The sequence below is a fragment of the Mobula birostris genome, chromosome 18 (assembly GCF_030028105.1).
Source record: "Mobula birostris isolate sMobBir1 chromosome 18, sMobBir1.hap1, whole genome shotgun sequence".
In the NCBI taxonomy this organism is placed as follows: Eukaryota; Metazoa; Chordata; class Chondrichthyes; order Myliobatiformes; family Myliobatidae; genus Mobula; species Mobula birostris.
In genome coordinates, this window is record NC_092387.1 from 50948668 (window position 1) to 50968433 (window position 19766).

Here is a 19766-nt window from a genome sequence, read left to right on the forward strand (position 1 = left end):
TTTTGGACTGAGACCTTAATCTCAAGGTTGTATAGTCTCTACATTCTTTGATAACAAATGTACTTTGAAATCTGCGATGAAGGGTCTCAGCTCAAAACATTCCTTGTTCTCACTGCTACCATGAGGAAGGGGCTACAGAAGCTTGAAGGCACACACTGAACAATTCAGGAACAGCTTCTTCCCCTCTGCCATTTGATTTCTTTCGGTTTTCCTTTCTTCCCCCAATTCCTTTAATACAAATACTTTGGTTTGCTAGCTAAGTTCATTCAGATTTCCATGACAAAGCTTAGGATTTCCTTTCTGTAAGGTCAGGATGCTGAATCTACAGTTTTTCTCTCTGCAGGTATTGATGCTCCACTGTTAGGTGAACTCTAGTGCCTATTTCATCAGTTACTTGTATATTTTTTTATTTCCATTTGCTAATATCTGAATGTATTTCCCCATGATTTTCAGATATTTTTATCCTTAATCATTTGAAAAACTATGCTAGCACACAAAAAATTTATGGCCTTATCCATCTCCATCACTAATCCTGTGATACTATGAAGAAAGCCTTTGAGTTATTTGATTATGTCCATCAAATAAAATCACTTACTTCTCTTGCTATTACCATGTGGAACAAAAATCCAGCCCATCTATGAACAACTGAATCAATATTGCTCTTTAGAATCAGTCTAAATGTGTCAACTCCAATCAGGAAATTTTGAAACAACAAACTAATGACAGAGTTTTAAAAACTCCAGAAAAGGTTAACCATAGTTTCAGAGTAACTAACGAATCAGGATGCTTGAAAATAGCACTCTTCAATGTTTTATGTCACCTTCTAGATCAATACACAACAAATGAACTGGAATTTCTGACTAGTTATTTGCCAACTGGTTATGTTGGAGCTGCAGCTCCATGGAACGTCAAATTCACTTCATTCCTTCAAACCCAAGAGTGACCAAGAGTCAGGCCAAACAGAAGATTCTACATTGAGCTGGTCTCATTAGCAATCATGTGAGGTCACATGATCAGCTCTCTTGTGCTGATGATAACGCTGTCAATGGAACATACTCAATGGCTTTTCAGCTTCACACATAATCTATTAGCTGATTTCAGGTGTGTCATTTTGTTTAATCATTGTCCAAATTCTTCTGCTATATTGCAGTGGGTCAGGAGAACGGACAAGGACGACATTTATGAAGCAGTGTGTAAAACGGCTTCCACTTCCTACTCCTTGGTACTTCCGATACCTCAAAAGGGAGACAGACATGAGGCAGAAATAAAATTGAAAGGAAGGTTCCTTTTAATGTTGCAAATATCTTAACCAAAAATATTGCCTCTAATTTGAAAGAGATCTTCAATGAAAGGTGGTTAGCACAATATTTAAATATTTATATCACCAGCAGTTAAACACCAAGTATCCAAGTATGCAAAAGTTTCTCTTCATCATTTAAAAAAATCTCTGCCTGAAAAAGATTAGGATAGTTAAGTCACTGGAGCCAGATGAGATATATTCCAGGTTGCTACGAGAAGCAAGGGTAAATGCTGGGACGTTGATAATGATAATTGTATCTTCTCTAGCCACAGGATCAGAGGGTGTCAAATGTTGTTCTGTTGTTCAAAAAAGGTAATCCTGGGAATTATAGACTAGTGAGCCTAATAATAGTGGAGGAAAAACTAATGGAGAGGGTTCTCAGAAGCTTGTCATGGATAGTCAGCATAGCTTTGTGAAGGGCAGGTCATACCCCACAAATCCAAAAGTTTTTTTGAGTAGTGACAAAACAGATTGATGAAGGTAGAATGATACATGTGGTATATGGATTTTAGTAAGGTGTTTGATAAGGTTCCCCACAATAGGCTTGTCCAGAAGGTCATGAAGCATGGGATGCATGGAGACTTGGCTGCATAGATTCTGAATTGGCCTGCCCACAGAAGGATGAACAGTAGTAGATGAAGCATACTGTGCTTGGACATCCATGACTAGTGGTGTTCTGTATGGACCTCCCTGGGACTCATAGCCTTTGTGATTTTTATAAATGACTTGGACGAGGAAGTGGAGGAGTTGGTTAGTAAGTTTGCAGATAACATGAAGGTTGGAGAAGTAGTGGAGAGTGTAGAAGGTTGCTGTAGGTGACAACAGAATATGGAACGGGCAGGGAAGCAGCAGAAGAAGTGTGAGGTGATACACTTTGGAAGGTATTTGAACTTGTAGAGTACAAGATCGATGGCAGGATTCTTCGCAGTGTGGGGAAACGGAGGGATCTTGGAGTCCATGTCCATATCCCTCAAAGAAGCTGCACAGATTGGTTACCAGAGGACGTCTGTTTAAGGTGAATGGAGGAATGTTAATGAAGAAAGGAGGAATGTTTAAGGAAAATGTCAGAGATGGAGTTTTTCTTTTTAAAATAACAGAGAATGGAAGTGCATGGAATGTACTGCCTGGAGTGGTGGTGGTGGTGCCTGACACAATATGAGCATATAAAAAAAAACTTTTAGGTAGGCACATGAATTTTTTTTTAAAAAATGGAAGTTGGCTGTATAGGAGAGAAGGGTTAGATTGATCATCAAGTATGTTTTGATAGGTTATCAGAACATCATGGGCTGAAGTGACTGTACTGTTAACAACAGGAATTCTGCAGATGCTGGAAATTCAAGCAACACACATCGAAGTTGCTGGTGAACGCAGCAGGCCAGATAGCATCTCTAGGAAGAGGTACAGTTGACGTTTCAGGCCGAGACCCTTCGGTTAGTCCTGACGAAGGGTCTCGGCCTGAAACGTCGACTGTACCTCTTCCTAGAGATGCTGCCTGGCCTGCTGCGTTCACCAGCAACTTCGATGTGTGTTGACTGTACTGTTATACTGTTCTATGTTCTGTCTATTTTATTTAATACTTTATTTCTCTCAGAGGAGTGAGACCCATGAAACATCAAACAGAAGCAAGAGGTTCTGTGTTGTGAGATGAAATTGATGTCCAGTTGTAGAAAGAATATCTGCTTAGGTATTTTGTTACCCAAGTAAATTCGACCATATTACTGCGAAATAAAATTGACCATCTATGTCAGATTGATATTCTAAAAACCAGCACTCCCAGAAAAGTGGACAGTCCTTGAAATTATCTACTTTTATGTATTAGATTTCATTTATTAAACATGTTTTCCATCCTTGCCCTCTTTGGTTTTCCAGTTAGATGGGGAAAAATGGCAATATTCAGGAAGGTATGAGTGGGCCGAAAGGCACTGTGCTCTCCCAATTACATTCCAACTTGGCAATTGTTATGATAAGAGATGTACTTAATAAAATACTCCAATAGTTAAATAGAAGACAATTGTTTCATGCTTATTTGGGAGTAAGCAATGTGAGTAACTGGGCAACACAGCTGCATAGTTTAATTGCCTGAAGTGCAGTAATTAGAGTTATTATAGCAAAAACAACCATAATATTGACACAGCAATGTGAGATTTTAATACAGCTTTCCTGACAGCTAAAACATACAGAAAGCATTACAGTAAATTGTTGATACAGGAAGAATTTTCTTTAGAGTTATCCTACCTTGATCGCAATACATCATCAAATGAACCTTGAATGATTTATGTAATTGTTTAATTTTGATGTCCCAATTGACTTATTTTGAAAGAGATATCAGGAGCATAGAGAGGGTGCTGTAGAGTTTTATGGATGATATTTGGAGTGAATGGTTTTAAGGTCAGATTTTTTTTTTAAAACTGGCTCCCTTCTTTAGGACTGAGAAGACATAATATCACTAACAGAAAATTCGAAGTAAGAGTAGCTAACCCACTGGGATCTTAAATTAAATCAGGACACAATTTATTTCAGTTGGCTGATGCAGCATTAACAATCAAGGTAAAATTCCAAAAATTCATCATGCTTGAAGACATTTAAAATTTGATTTAAAAAAAAAGAGTTTCCCATCCAAAAAGCATCTACCACAACAAGCCGTCAATAAAGAGGCACAGACTCTGGCTAGGAGATAACAGTTTCCAGCAATGCGGCAAGAGGCTCTCCCTCCTAGCAAGTGGATTGGCATCCTTCCAAGGTTGACAATTCAACTTCTGGTAAGGAAACTCACCGATCTAATTCCTTACCAATTAACTAGCAGCAATATCTTATGTTTTGCAATTAAACACCATTCATTAGGTAACCAGAATATCTACAATTACTTAAGTATAGTTGTTTTGCAGATATTAATTTGACAGTATTTTAATCTGACCTAATTCACTCACCTTCACACACAGAATCAAACAACATAGATGCTCCCTGCTATAACTCTTAGCAAATAATGCAAAAGCACTTTGATCCTATTGTTCCCCAAGTTAGTGCCACTATCAATTTACTGTACAAAATGCTTTGCAGCACATACCAGGCAAGTTGCCTTGAGAGATGGTGTCTGCGTCTAGATTGTATGTGTCTTGGAGACGTATGAGGGCCTTGGCTGCTCCAGTCTGGTCTTCATCATTTGGGAAGTACTGTCTCTGAATAGTGAGGTTAGAAATGAATCCTGCAAAGATATCAGAATCAGTGCAATCAAATGCAAAGTTAAAGATCATGTTCAAACTTTTCAAAAGATGAAGTACAAACGTTTGTAGCTTCAACAACAAATGCTGTGCTTCAGTGAAGTGAAGCAGGATAGCTGTCCAACCATGCAGGGAATAAGCTTACTTGTTAAGACTTTCCACATTCCTTCATCCTCCAGTTCTAATTTACACCAGCTGCTTTTCGAGCCATGAAAAAATATTCTCTTTTGAGAACTTCCTTCATTTGACTGAGTTTACATGCAGCTGAGGTGCAAATTCCCTAATTCTTTATTTCACCCTTTAAACTTCCCTTCTCTTCTCTAGTAACCCACATCAGGCTTGTGAATCCTCACAATGGACCACCTTCCTAGCTCCAGCGCCTTCTATTCTTGGATACTCTCGCTGGTGAGGCAGCCTGGGGTTGTCAACTCTCTATGTGGCACAAGGTCTATAAAAGGTGCTGCTCATCGTCTTCTACATGCCTGTTTGACCCAACAAAATCAATAGCCTTAATCAGCAGAGGGCTTCAAAAAGCTTTACCTTCTACAAACGTACCACTGTAGGAAACACTTCATACTTACATCATGGTTTTCACACGTGTCTGTGAGATGACAGATTTCTATATCTATTTCAAGTTATATGCCAATAAAGGTTACTAAAACAATTTAATGCATTGGTCTAGGGACTTTCCTTGGAGGCTGCAAGGGAACTGTATGAAAACGTTTCAGTTTTACATGGAACCACTGTGCAGAATGGTTTATAATTCATATTTCCTATCCTATGATGATAAAGAATATGAGGAGTTAAATAAAACTAAAGATGTTGGAAATACTCAAATCAGGCAAAATTTGTGGAGGAAGAAACAGTAGCTAAAATTTCAAATTGATGACTTTTCATCAGATTGGAGAAAAGTTAGAAATTAGACATTTTCAGTTGTAGAAATGGGAGCATAGACAGTACAAATGCATTGTCAGTGATAGGGTGAACTTCACGGGGCTGAATGACAGGAGGTTTAGTGAGTATGGGTATTTGATCCTTCACAATATTCCATGTGGGAATTTAAACTTGAGGTGGCAGTGTTTTTTTTAAAATGAGGTTGAGCTGCGAGCTCAACATCAACCCAGCACGGAAGGAGAGCGTGCTTGGGAGCAGTCTATCACTGGATCGAACTCGGGAACCTCCATTCTCAAGCCCGACATTGATCTCACTGCGCCACCAGCCAACCTAGTGGGGCTCAAAGATGGTGGTGAAAGCTAATTAAATGGAGGTGTAAAGCAAAGTAATCAATGAAAATAGAAAGGAAAGGGGAAAAAGTATATTCAAGTAGATAAAATCCTGCAGATGCCAGAAATTTGAGATAAAACAAAAAAAAGGTAGAATTAGTCAGTAAGTCAAGAACCACCTGTAGAGAGAAAATGGCTTTCTAGTCCGAGTACTTCCAGCTTTCTGTTTTATTTCGATTTCCAAACTCAGCAGAGTTTGGCATCTTTTAATTCTAGCCTTTCTTTTCCCTTCCTCTTTGCTGTCATTACTTCTTTGTTCACATTAATTACCTTCTATAGACAGATCAGTGAAGATTAACTTACATTCACCACAAACTCTCAGCATCTGCAACTTTCCCTGGGCATTAGCATCTTCACAGATATTTCCTTTGCACTCTCTGCAACTTAAGGCTTGATGATTTCTAACTTCTCAGCTCCGATGAGAGCTCATCAATCTGAAATTGTACTGCTACTTGGAGTCAAAATGTTTGTAACCTTTACTATCGGCTATTACTTTTAATGTGTCACTTTTAGCAGCATTAGGTGCATTTTGGTTACTATAAACTACAAGAAATAAGACTGTAATTACTATTATTAATTTAAGAAAAATGAAGCATTTTTTGACTACATTAGAGGATTCATCCAATTTCCACATAGGGCTGAATGGTTCACAATTTTAATTCTTTAGCTAATGTCATGGCCAGCTCATTGTGGATGCAAGAACCTTACAGACTAAGATATAAATGAAAATTAAACCACATCAGATTTAGACATATTCATCTGAAGTTAATCATGCTTACATTCACAGAAGGCAGTAATCCTTAGATAGGAAAGGTTGGAAAATAATGCTAACTATATCTAGCAGCCTAGATTGATCAACGCCTGCCAATCTAAATTTCTTTTTTTTTTAAATGACATCACTTTCAAAGCACAAAAATACAAAAACCAAAAATGAGTGCTCAGATACATTTGATCAACAAATCAGAGCAAGATGGTCAAACGTTAAGTTTTCTTTTATAAAGCATACTATGCCTTCATACTAGACTCTCTATCCAGTTTACAGTATGAACTGGCCTGCCAGCTTTTGCTGTGTAAACCTCTTCATCTGCCAAATTAAGTAGTTTATTGAGAAGTCCAAGATAGTAAAAAAAAATTGTTGGCTACTGCATTGCTGAGTTTGGATTGCTCTGTCCACACTTAGAGACTCCTAGTTTTAGGAGTAACTACTTCAATATGAAATCCAGGAATTTAACTGGAAATTTTTCACTGGATGAAGAATTTTCACAGATGTGAACTTGAAGAGGGAACTGATGGCATACCACAGCCAGAAACACAAATGAGATGCAAGTTCCTTAAAGGTTTTTCTTTTGCAGTTTTTAAGGATGAATGCTTTTTACAGAACCCAGACACGACTTAATTCAGGCAAATAGCAATCCTTCAAACATAATCATAGAACAGTAGAGTACATTAAAGGCTCTTTAGTCATTATGTTGTACCAGCCTATATATAAACCTACTCCATGATCAATTTAACCCTTCCCTCCTGACACAACTGATAACCTAACATTTTTCTTACATCCATGTGCCTATCTATGTGTCCCTATTGTATCAGCTTCTACCACCACCCCCAGCATGTGTTCCAGGCACCCACCACTGTGTAAAAAAAAACCTACCTTTGCCATTTTCCCTAAACTTCCCTCCACTCACCTAAATGGATGTCCTCTGCCACTGACCACTGTTGTCCACCCTATGCCTCTCAATCTTATACATTTCCATCAAGTTGTCTTTCGTCCTTCTTTGCTCCAAACAGAAAAGTCCTAGCTTGCTCAACCTTTCATTAAGGACTTCCCCTATCCCAACCACCCCAAGGTACATTTTCCCCTTTATGCCTGAGTGATCCTACCCTCACTCTAGTCATTCTCCTGTTCTTCATTTACATGTAGAAGCCATTGGGATTTTCCTTAATCCTCTTCACCAAGAACTTCTCATGTCCACTTCCAGCTCTCCTAAATCGCATCTTAAGCTCCTTCCTGGCTAACTTGCAGTTCTCAACAGGCCTTATTTTTCCTAAGCCTTAAGTATGCTTCCTTCTTCCTTTTGACTAAATGTTCCACCTCTTATAGTTCCTTCACCTCACCAATCTATCCCTGTCTCAGTGGAACAAACTTATCCAGAACCCAATGCGAGTACTCCCTAAATAACCTCCACATTTTTGCTGTGCATTTCCCTGAGAACATCTGTTCCCAATTTATACTCGCAAGTTCCTCCCTAATACCATCGCAGACATCCCACCTTGCAAAAACTCATTTCAGGAAGGTAGCACCATCAATTTGCGGGAGACTCCCAGGACTTCTGGGAGAGGTGGGATGTCTGCAATAGAGTAGCTCCTTAGCAGTTAACTAGCTAGTTTAAATATCGTTAGCTATGCTAATGAACAAATGACACCTGTTAAACTCACCTCAACATGTCTTTTACAGTCTTAACTCACCATGGGCAATAGAAAATTCACTGTTGCAAACAGTGCAGCGAGCAACACTGTCATTATTTTGACCCCTATTAGGCAGGGGTCCACTTTAGTGTAGTTTGGGTGACGTATGTTTTATATTTTCTTCTTCTGGAACACTCTGCCATGGCGTGCTCTCTCTCTCTCTCTCTCTTTCTCTCTCTCTCATAGTCGCTCTCATGCTCTCTCTTGCTCGCTCTCAAAAAAATTGATTTCCGTGATATTGTATATAAATTGCGGGCATCAGGGAGCTGCTATTAATATGCGGGAGACTCCCGGAACTTCCGGGAGAGGTGGGATGTCTGCCATCGTGTTCAGCCCACTCCAATTAAATAAGTTTCTCACCTTGTCTAATCATCTCCCTGTAAATGGTTATACTAAAGATCAGGGAGTTGTGGTCACCACCTGTGAAATGTTATTTGCCTAGTACTAAAATCATGATAAATAACTAAAATGAAACCCAGGATTCATTCCAGTCAGGAAATACTGATAGAATTTGGAGCTATTCATCACAAAATAAACCTTAAATAGCTTGGATAGTTTTGTTTGTAAGTACTTCTGAGCATTAAGCTTTCATCAATGAACTTTGCACTTATAAAGAAAACAAATCCATTGATGGGCAAGTCAGCTGCAATGATCACATGGCTACAGGAATTGCTGGCAAGTAAACAGCAATACATCAATCAAGAGCATGCATCCCCCCCCCCCAACCAAAGTAACAAGCTACTTTTTATTAAATCAAATAAAAATCTTCAAAGGAAACAGAAGGCAAACATCTGGCAATGAATGATGCTGGATGCAACAGTGTTAGAGTCACAATGCAAGCTGCAACTGTTGGCAATCTTTCAATTATCAATGCCAGCGCCTCATGATGAGGGATCAAACATTTCCACAAAAAAAACAAAGAATATAATTGAATCAATCAGAAAGAAGTCTCCTCAGAATTCAGACCATTTTCAAAATGTTATTTACAAATGCCAAGAAATGTCCTGAAAACAAAATACAGGGAGTTAGGAATGAAGCTGAGAAGCAGGACCTCAAGCGTGCTAACCTCAAGAGTGCTGCCTGTACCATGCGACAGTGAGGAAAGGAACAGAATGAGATGGCAGATAAATGAGTGGCCTATGAATTGGAGCAGAGGTCAGGGATTCAGATTTCTGGATAATCTGGACTTCTTCTGGCACAGATGTGACCTGTACAAAAGGACCGGGTTGCACTTGAATCCGAGGGGGACCAATATTCTTGCCAGCAATTTACTAGAGCTGTTGGGAGTGGTTTAAATATGGCAGGGGGATGGGAATGAGGGCAAACTAGACAATATATAGCAGAATACTAAAAGTATTTGCAGTTATATAAAGAGTAAAAGGGAAGTGAGAGTTGATATTGGACCACTGGAAAATAATGCTGATGAGGTGGTAATGGGAGACAAAGAAATGGCAAATGAACTTAATCAGTACTTTGCATCAGTCTTCATTGTGGAAGGCACTAGCAGTGTGCCAGCGGTCCGTGAGTGTCAGGGAGCAGGAGTGAGTGTCGTTACTATTTCAAAGGAAAAAGTGCTAGGCAAACTCAAAGGTCTGAAGGTGAGTAAGTCACCTGGACCATGTGGACTACATCCCAGAGTTTTGAGAGAGGTTGCTGAAGAGATAATGGATGTATTGGTCATGACCTTTCAAGAATCACTTGATTTTGGCATGGTCCCAGAGGACTGGAAGATTGCAAATGTCACTTTGGAGGAAGGCAAAAGAAAGGAAATTATAGGAACAACACCTTATATTCCGTCTGGGTAGCCTCCAACCTGATGGCATGAATATTAACTTCTCTAACTTCCGTTAATGCCCCACCTCCCCTTTGTACCCCATCTGTTATTTATTTATTATTAATTTTTTTCTCTCTCTCCTTTTTCTCCCTCTGTTCCTTTCAATATACTCCTTGCCCATCCTCTGGGCATCCCCCCTCCCCCTTTCTTTCTCCTTAGGCTTCCCGTCCCATGATCCTCTCAAATCCCTTTTGCCAATCAACTTTCCAGCTCTTTGCTTCATCCCTCCCCTTCCTGTCTTCTCCTATCATTTCGGATCTCCCCCACCCCCCCCACTTTCAAATCTCTATCTCTTCTTTCAGTTAGACCTGACGAAGGGTCTCAGCCTGAAACGTCGACTGTACCTCTTCCTATAGATGCTGCCTGGCCTGCTGCGTTCACCAGCATTTTTTATGTGTGTTGCTTGAAATTCCAGTATCTGCAGATTTCCTTGTGTTTGTGAAATTATAGGCCAGTTAGCCTAACCTCAGTGGTTGAGAAAGCGTTGCAGTCCATTATGAAGGACGAGGTTTCGGGGTACTTGGAGACTGACGATAAAATAAGTCAAAGTCAATATAGTTTCTGTAGAGGGAAATCTTGCCTGACGAATCTATTAGAGTTCTTTGAGGAAGTAACAAGCAGGGTGGAGAAAGGAGAGGCAGTGGATGTCATTTACTTGGATTTTCAGAAAGCACTTGATAAGGTTCCACACAAGGCTGCATAACAAGATAAAACGCTATGGCATTACAGGAAAGATACTGGCACGGATAGAGGAATGGCTGACAGGCAGGAGGCAGCGAGTGAGAATAAAATGGGGCTTTTCTGGTTGGCTGCCAGTGACTAGTGGTGTTCATCAAGAATCAGTATTGGGACTGCTACTTTTCATATTGGTTGTCAATGATTTAGATAACAGAATTGATGGCGTTGTGGGAAAGTTTGCGGATGATATGAAGATAGGTGGAGGGGTAGGTAGTGCCAAGGAAGCAATGCGATTGCAGCAGGACTTAAGATAAATTGGCAGTATGGGCAAAAAACTGGCAGATGGAATACAATGTACGATAACACATTCTTGGTAAAAGGAACAACAGTGCAGACTATTATCTAAGTAGGTAAAAGGTTCAAACATCAGAGGAGTAGAGGGACTTCAGAGTCCTTGTGCAAGACTTGCAGAAGATTAATTTACAGGTTGAGTCCATGGTAAAGACGACAAATGCAATGTTGGCATACACTTCAGGGGGAATAGAATACAAAAGCAAGGAGATAATGCTGAGGCTTTATAAGACACTAGTCAGGCCGCATTTGGAGTATTGTCAACAGCTTTAGGTCCCATATCTCAGAAAGGATGTGTTGCCATTGGAGAGTCCAGAGGAGGTTCACAGGTTCACAAGGATGATTCCGGGAATGAAGGGGTGAGCAGATGAAGAGCGTCTGGCAGCTTTGGGCCTGTATCACTGAAATTTAGAAGAATGGGGGGGGAGGGGGGGAATCTAATTGAAACCTACCAAATGTTGAAAGGCTGGATAGGGTGGATGTGGAGAGGATGTTTCCAATGGTGGGAGTATCCAAAATTAGAGGACACAGATCCAAAATTGAGGGGCAACCTTTTAGAACGGAGGTAAGGAGGGATTATTTTAGCCACAGAGTGGTGAATCTGTGGAATACTCTGCGACAGACTGCGGTGGAGGCCAAGTCCATGGGTATATTAAAGGCTGATAGTTTCCTGACTGGTCAGGAAATCACAGGGTATGATGTGAAGGCAGGTGTATAGGGGTTGAGTGGGATCCAGGATCCACCATGATAGAATGATGGAGCAGACTCGATGAGCTGAATGGCCTAATTCTGCTCCTACATCTTATAGAAAGGAGAGAAAATGTTGTTTAGAAAAAAAATTAAACGAATATTTTACCCCAAGACAATAGAAATGTTGCTTTTGTCATGTTTATAAATCCTGCTTGATAACTAGATATTGGCATCATGTTTCCCTAACCTGAATGTCTGGAACCAAAGGTCCCAATCTCAAAGTCAGAATTCACCCATTTAGGACCAAAATGATATCGTTTCACCTAAAGGGTAGTGAATCTTTGGAATTCCCACCCAATAAAGTTGTGGAGGTTCATTTGCCAATTATATTAAAATTTGAGATCAGAAGGTTTTAGGTTATTAATGGAAAAAGAAATTCGGGGTTATTGCAGAAATGTGATACTTGAAGAGATTAGCCATTATATTAATGAATGACAAAACAGACAGGTGTGGCCAATTCCTTTCATTCTCTTTCGCAGTTTTCCACTCATCAAATATATAACAAACACAAACAGTAAGTCATTCCTATGAAAGCACTCAGGCTGCAATGATTAGGCAAAGTCTAAACAGGTTGCAGTGCTACCAAAGAGGTTGGATTGTTTTGATACCATGAATGAGTGGGGGGGGGGGGCAGAGAACAGAAGGCAAAGGAGCAATGAGTTAGAGGAAGAGTAAGATGGCTTTGCCAATTAGCATGCTTAGATGCTGAATAGCCACTAACCATCTGACATATCCTTAAGTACCAGATTTTCCAGCTCTACCCACTCCGAGTTCAATCGTTTCATCAATTTAAAGGCATTCACTGGATGACCAAGGAATCCTTCTGGATCTTTTGTGGCTGTCTCAGTGAGTTGGTCCAGCTTTTCTGCCCACCTGGTGGGGTGGAGAAACATTAGGAAGAAATTACCTCTGTGATCAGACAACAGTTTTTCCTGGTATTATTAATTAACTAAAATTAACTGCAAATATTTAATGTACAAATTATTAACCACACAAAATGGGATTTAAAAATGAAAATTCTAAATATTCCAAACAATTTGCCTACCGTTTGATTTCACCTAGTTTGCTCTCCTCAGCTTTGATGTAATCTTTCAAGGAAGTCACCAGATCTTTCTCTGTGTATAGGAGATCTGTCATCTGGCCTGCTCATGATAAACAAAACAGACTGTGTAAGACTTTCAAGGAGCTGTGGAAAATTATTTTGGAAAACAGTCGTTAAAGTAGTGAAATGTGGACATTTCAATTTCTCCAAGACTACATTTCTTCTCAGGCTAGAGAACTGTATATGAGCGCATTACCTAATTGCCTGATGATACATTGATGCTCCCATTTACAAATCAGTTGGTATCAAAAAAAATTCCTTTCCAATTTTCATAATTACTTCCCCCTGCCCCTCCCCACACACCATCCCAATAAGTAATGTCATGTTGTAACTGCCTACAACCATTCAATGTTTTGGAACTATAAGCTATCCATAGGGAAGCCAAGTGAAATACTGCATTCAAAAGAATACAGGGATTGCAAGATAACACAGTTACTTCCTCCCCTCTTTATCTTTCTCCTATCGTCCACTTCCCTCTCCTATCAGATTGCTTTCTTTCGAGCCCTTTACCTTTCCTACCCACCTGGCTTCACCTATCGCCTTCCAACTATCTGTCTTCCCCTCCCCCGACTTTTCTATTCTGGCTTCTTCCCCCTTCCTTTCCAGACCTGAAGAAGTGGCTTGGCTTGAAACATCGACTGCTTATTCACTTCCATGGATACTGCCCGACCTGCTGAGTTCCTCTGGTATTTTGTGTGTTCCCCTCATCTAAGTTTCAACAATCCTGTTCATTGCTTGATGATGACAGTAGTTGTTGTTTACTATTTAAAGTGATCATTGCTGAGTATCGACATATGTAGTAGCATTGCTGAGTTTAAAGCAAGCTACAAAAGACCCAAGCATTGTGTAATGAAAATTTCACTAAAAGACCAAAAATATGCTGGAAAAACTCAGTAAGTCAGACAGCAACTATAGAATCAGAAATGTCAGTATTTCAGACTTTTCTGTTGTTGTTGTTTCAGATTTCCAACATTTGTAGTATTTTCCCTATTTCCATTAATGGTGCAATCTGCCCTATTAAATTGAAAGGTTCAGTCTTTGCATAACTTGTACAATATATCCAAAAATTCTGGTAGTTACAAAAAAAATGTACCTGGACAGTTAGCATGAAAGATTCTTTTACATTTACCACAAAAAAGCAAATGCTGCGAACACGCAACAGATCAGGTTGAGTTGAACAAACAGGGTTAACTGCCTGATTTGCTGAGTATTTTCTGTTTGTGCCTGAGGTTTTACTTTCTTCTACAAATAATGAGAAATAAAGAACCATCTGTGTGAACTTTAATATTTGTTCCTCAGCACCTGTCCAAGCTTCAGCATACTAATTGATAAATAACATCTGTAAACAACAAGTACTACAAAAAAGTGCTTACCAATTGATGTGAAGAAATCAGTATGTGCCTGGGTGATGGAGATCAGGATGCCTAGTCCTACGACACACCAAACCTTCACGCACATCATGATGGCTTTAGTGACTCAATGCTCAATCCTACAACAGGAATGGAGGAAAAATGATTATTTCATTGAAAAAAAAGGATCAATAATGAAAGCCAGCTGTACCTGGCAGAAGAGAATATTGGTTCTATTGATTGAATATTTACAAAAACTTCAATGATCCCAGAATCCTTTATCCAATTGCACTGCAGAGGTACTTCACCTGAAGGACTATAGTGACTAAAGAAAGAATTTCAAGGGCAATTAAGGGCAGTCAGTAAATGCTTCGTGTTCCAGTGTTCTAGATTACGTAACTGAATACATAATCTTTATCATGACATCACTGATAAGCTGTGAAATTACTTATTTTGATGAGTATAGGTTATTGAATCTTACAATGATAAAGCTCTCTACTTAAGAGCTCTCATTTAATCAGTTCCCAACTCTTCAAATATCGGTAAATCTTCACCTTCAAGTATGCATATAAATGACTTTTGAAAGCTCTATTGAATCTTTTGTAACCTATCCTTTCAAGCAAACCAGATCATAGCAACTTGATCCATGAATTATACTTTTCCTCAACTCAACCCTTTTCTTTCTGTAATTACAGACACGGATTTTAAAAAATACAGAACTGTTTCTCAAAATGAGACACAAGATGTTGGTTTCATTCATTAAAAAAATGAAGGCCACTGAAAATGAAATGTTTCTCTCTCCATAGATGCTGCCTGACCTATGGAGTTTGCTCTGGATGTTCTGTTTTTACTGGAGTTTAATTTACGCTGTTTGCAACCAGGTTTACTTCAATAACTCTGCAGTTTTACCACATCCAGTCATGAAGGGTGATAGGCAATTAAAGGTATATTATGGCTTAGGGGTCCAAATATCATGTCTCAGGTTTCCCAATTAGGAGAGATTTTGAGTTGGAGGGAGAATATAAAGGAGTTCAAAAAGGATGCAATTGGATTCGATTCAATTCAATCCGAGTGAAACAAAGAAAGGCTCATGAGCACTGGATATAGTAAAGGCTAATGGGCCAACTGCATACTTGCATTCCAAAATTAGTTGTGTGTCTGGACAAGTTGTACTAATACAAGTAGCTACCTAACACTGTGGAAAATTGCCCAGATATATCTTGTTCAAAAAAAAAGGCCAACTATCGCCCCATCAATCTACTTTCAACGTTCGGAAAATTGCAGGAAGTTGCGAATGGACAGTGATATCAACTGACATTTCCAATGTAAGATTCAGAAGTGGTGATGTGGTCTGATGATTGCTCAGTGTTGGATTCCAGCCACTCAGCAAATCAAACAGTCCATGCCTACATACATTGAGGACTAATTCACATTCACACGGGAGCTGAAAGTGGCAAATAACATTTCTGCCACTATAGCACTTTCCCTCCAAAATATACAATGTCCAACTGCAAACGTATTGTTGGTATACTTGTCAGATAGTGAAACTACCACTGTAATGCATTCTTTTTAATAATGCTCATATATAGCTTCAAGCCTTGATAGCTAAGTTCAAAAATAAATGCAGGTGATACCAATATGCAACTATTTTTTTTAAGAAGGATCGCACTAAACTAACCCTGCCAGTGTTTTGCACAACACAAAATGCACACAATTCAAAGTAACGTTTTCAGACCAAAAACCACACATTTCTATTTTGTTGAAAAATACCAAAGGGTATTAACATAATTTTGTGTAAACTGGTTATTCACATTATTGCCACTTTTTGGATCATGCTAGGTCCATAATTGATGCCCACTTGGAGGCATTAGTAATGATCTTTCAAGAATCAGCAAATTCTGGAATGGTTCCAGAGGACTGGAAAATTGCAAGTATCACTTCACTCTTTAAGAAGGGAAGAAGACCGAAGAAAGGAAATCATAGGCCAATTGGCCTGACTTATTGGAGTCCATTAAGGATGAAGTTTCAGGGTTCTTGAGGCACATGATGAAATAGGCCAAAGTCAACATGGTTTCCTTAAGGGGAAATCTTGCCTGACAAATTTGTTGGAATTATTTGAGGAAACAGGCAAAGTAGACAAAGGAGAGTCAGTGGATGTTGTTTACTTGGATTTTCAGAAGGCTTTGGACAAGGTGCCGCACGTAGGGCTACTTAGCAAGATAAGATCCCATGGTATTACAGGAAAAATACTAGCATGGTTAGAAGATTGGCTGAAGGCAAAGAGATGGAATAAAGGAGGCATATCCTGGTTGACTACCAGTGAGAAGTGGTGTTCTGCAGCGGTCTGTATCGGAACTACTTCTTTTCATGCTATATGTCAATAATTTGGATGATGGAATTGATAGATTAATGACCAAGGTTAAAGATGATACAAAGCCAGGTGGAGGGACAGGTAGTGTTGAGGAAGCAGCAAGTCTGCAGAAAGACCTAGACAGATTGGGAGAATGGGAAAAGTGGAAGATGGAATACAGTGCAGGGAAGTGCATGGTCCTGCACTCTGGTAGAAGGATTAAAGGTGTAGACTATTTCCTCAACAGGGAGAAAATTCAAAATTCAGAGGAGCAAAGGAACTTATGAGTCCTTGAGCAGATTGCAGGTTGAATTGGTGGCAAGGATGGAAAATTCAATGTCACCATTCATATCAAAAGGTTACAAAAGCAAGAATGCAATGCTCAGGCTTTACAAGGCACAGGTTAGACCACCCTTGGAGTATTGAGAGCAGTTTTGGGCCCCTTATCTAAGAAAAAATGAGCTGGCATTGGAAAAGATCCCGAGAATGATTCTAAGAATGAAAGGGTTAATGTATGAGGAGTGTTTGCCGGCTCTGGGCCTGTACTCACTGGAGTTTAGAAGAATGAGGGGGGGAATCTAATTGAAACTTATTGAATATTGAAAGGCCTAGACAGAGTGGATGAGCATAAGATGTTTCCTATAGCGGGTGAGTCTCGGACCAGTGGACACAGCCTCAGAATACAGGGATGTCCATTTAGACCAGAGATGAGAAGGAACTTCTTTTGACAGAAGACGGTGAATCTGTGGAATTCATGGCAATGGACAGCTGTGGAGGCCAAGTCAATGAGTTAAAGCACAGGTTGATAGGTACTTGGTTAGTCATGGCATAAAAGGTCATGGGAAGAGGGCAGAAGAATAGGGTTTTCTGAGGGATAATAAATAAGCCAAAATGGAATGGCAGAGCAGACTCCATGGGCCGAGTGGCTTAATTCTGCTCCCATGTCTTTTGGTCTTATGATGGGTTACATTTTTCTTAGTAATTCATCACAATCTTTAAAATTTTAAGATTATAATTATTCCTGAAATTATTTATTTTAAGCACAAATAGCTTTAACTATTTACCTTATAATCATATTTGAAATTCCAGATATATCTTCTCCCACTCATGTGGCAAGTATATGCTTAAATCTTACTTAAAGTTTACATTTCAATCCTAGTCCAATCTTAATTATACATTGTATAGATCTACTTTTTTTCCCCTCAGTCAGAACGTAACTGGTCACTGATGAATTTTAGAAAATTATACTCTGATAAGGCAACATGTGGATGAGTATTTTTCATTTGGGAAGTTAACCTCTGATTGGCAGCTTGTAAGTGTCTGGTTTCTCACTGAGGGGAGCTGAGCGAGGAGGCTACCAAAATCCACATGAAATGACTGCACCTTACATACTTTTCATGTACAGGTATGATATTTGGAGCTGTGACCAAAATAGTGAACCCTTGAAGAAAGAATTATGATGTTTACTTATTTCGTATTTTGCATTTTTTTTAAGTTATTTTAGTCTCACATGAATTCCATACCAGTTAATTTTTATTCTATATGTCAAATATTTTGAGTGATGGGACTTCCATAAGGACAAATATACATTGCCCGAACTGTCTAATGCAGGGGAACACAGTAATTAGTTTTTCGTTCAGTTAATGCTTTTGTGTGAGAAGCCAACCTTCTGTTTTTGCACGAGGAGTACGTAAAAGCAACTAATTTTATAAATGAGAACAGAAATGGTCTCTGCACCACCAGACTGCGAGAAATGGTGCTGACAGTTTTCTTCTCTCCTTGATCTCATGATCTCATTCATAGAAATAAAACTGTAATTATCTTGGCTCCTCTCAGATAACAATATACCAGTAACACCCTCTCAAAACTAGTACTTCCCAATTCTGAAAAACTGAATAGCACTGCATTGCGTAACAGAAGGCTATCGTTAATACAGAAATCATGCTTGGCATTCTTTGCTGGTCTCTATTTTAATGATATTCAATACTAATTTATTCAGTTTTTGTTATTAATTAATACATTGAAGAGCAATTTACATTTCTTTTTAGTTAATGTGTGTAGGAGGAGGGGTGTTAGGGACAAAGTAGGCTACAAAGTATGTAGTTTGGTTATAGTGAGATTACATAAATCATCCTATCTATTTTGCTCCTCCTTAATCACTTAAATCTCACCTCAAATTCAAATACAATACAAATGGAAGTGTTTGGTTACCAGCAATCTCGTAATAACTGAGATGTGGTTTTACAAAATGGTTTTGTAATACAATATTAGGGTAGAGGTGCACACTAAAGTGAATGCAGCAGGAGCATCAAAAAATTTGGACCACTAGTCCAAAGAATGAAATTTAAATCCCTCCACAACCTTTGGGGAATAGTTTCATTGGTATTCAAGAACCAAGAAACCATAGCTGTTTAAAGGGAAACTGGAAATCTAAAGCTAAGGAATTATATGAAGCTACAAATGAAGGGTAAAACAGTGGATTAGATCTTTTTTTTCAGGACTTGGCATCATTAATAAGATCAAAATATATTCACCATTCCTGAGTGCCCTTACTACATATGTGGGACTGCAGTCAGGTGCATACTAGGGAAAAAAAAGGCAAATTCCCTCATGAGGATATCAGTGGACCAGACTGCTTCCGTAAGGGTAGCAATGGATTGAAAGACATTTTGTACTGTGAAATTCTCTGGCTTCATGACTCTCTCGTATCCAAATTCCACAGAAGACTGTTAGTGCTCAATGCACTGACCTATCCAGGAATCCTTGACTGATGATAAAAAAAAAGTTCACAAATCAAAATTGAGGTCAATACTGGTACTTATACCAATGGTATACCAAGAAAGCATTTTTAACATTCAATCTTCAGAAGGAGATGTAATCTAAACTTTCATGAGGTAATCATGTGGGCCAATTATTTTCACTAAATAAACTTCAATAAATGCATGGAGAATTCACTTCTTGCCATTTATTTACAGCAATTAAGGCCCACAGACAACAGAACCAACCCCATCCGCCGACCTATGAAATGGGGCCTAATAAGTTGGCAAGAACAATCAAGTGGAATGCACTTGGATTCATTCTGGCA

The 19766-nt window shown here is 39.1% G+C and overlaps 1 protein-coding gene across 6 annotated transcripts in view; it reads right to left on the minus strand.

Moving 5' to 3' along the window:
- p4ha1b (prolyl 4-hydroxylase, alpha polypeptide I b) overlaps positions 1 to 19766 on the minus strand; it is a 98995-nt gene that overhangs the window by 44139 nt on the left and 35090 nt on the right. For all 6 annotated transcript variants that reach the window (XM_072282660.1, XM_072282659.1, XM_072282663.1 and 3 more), the window contains 4 exons: positions 14356 to 14471; positions 12926 to 13022; positions 12602 to 12753; positions 4365 to 4502 (listed from right to left, as the gene is read on the minus strand). In XM_072282660.1, the coding sequence (XP_072138761.1) occupies positions 4365 to 4502; positions 12602 to 12753; positions 12926 to 13022; positions 14356 to 14443 (475 nt within the window). In that variant the 5' untranslated portion in view covers positions 14444 to 14471. The remainder of the gene's footprint in view (positions 1 to 4364; positions 4503 to 12601; positions 12754 to 12925; positions 13023 to 14355; positions 14472 to 19766) is intronic.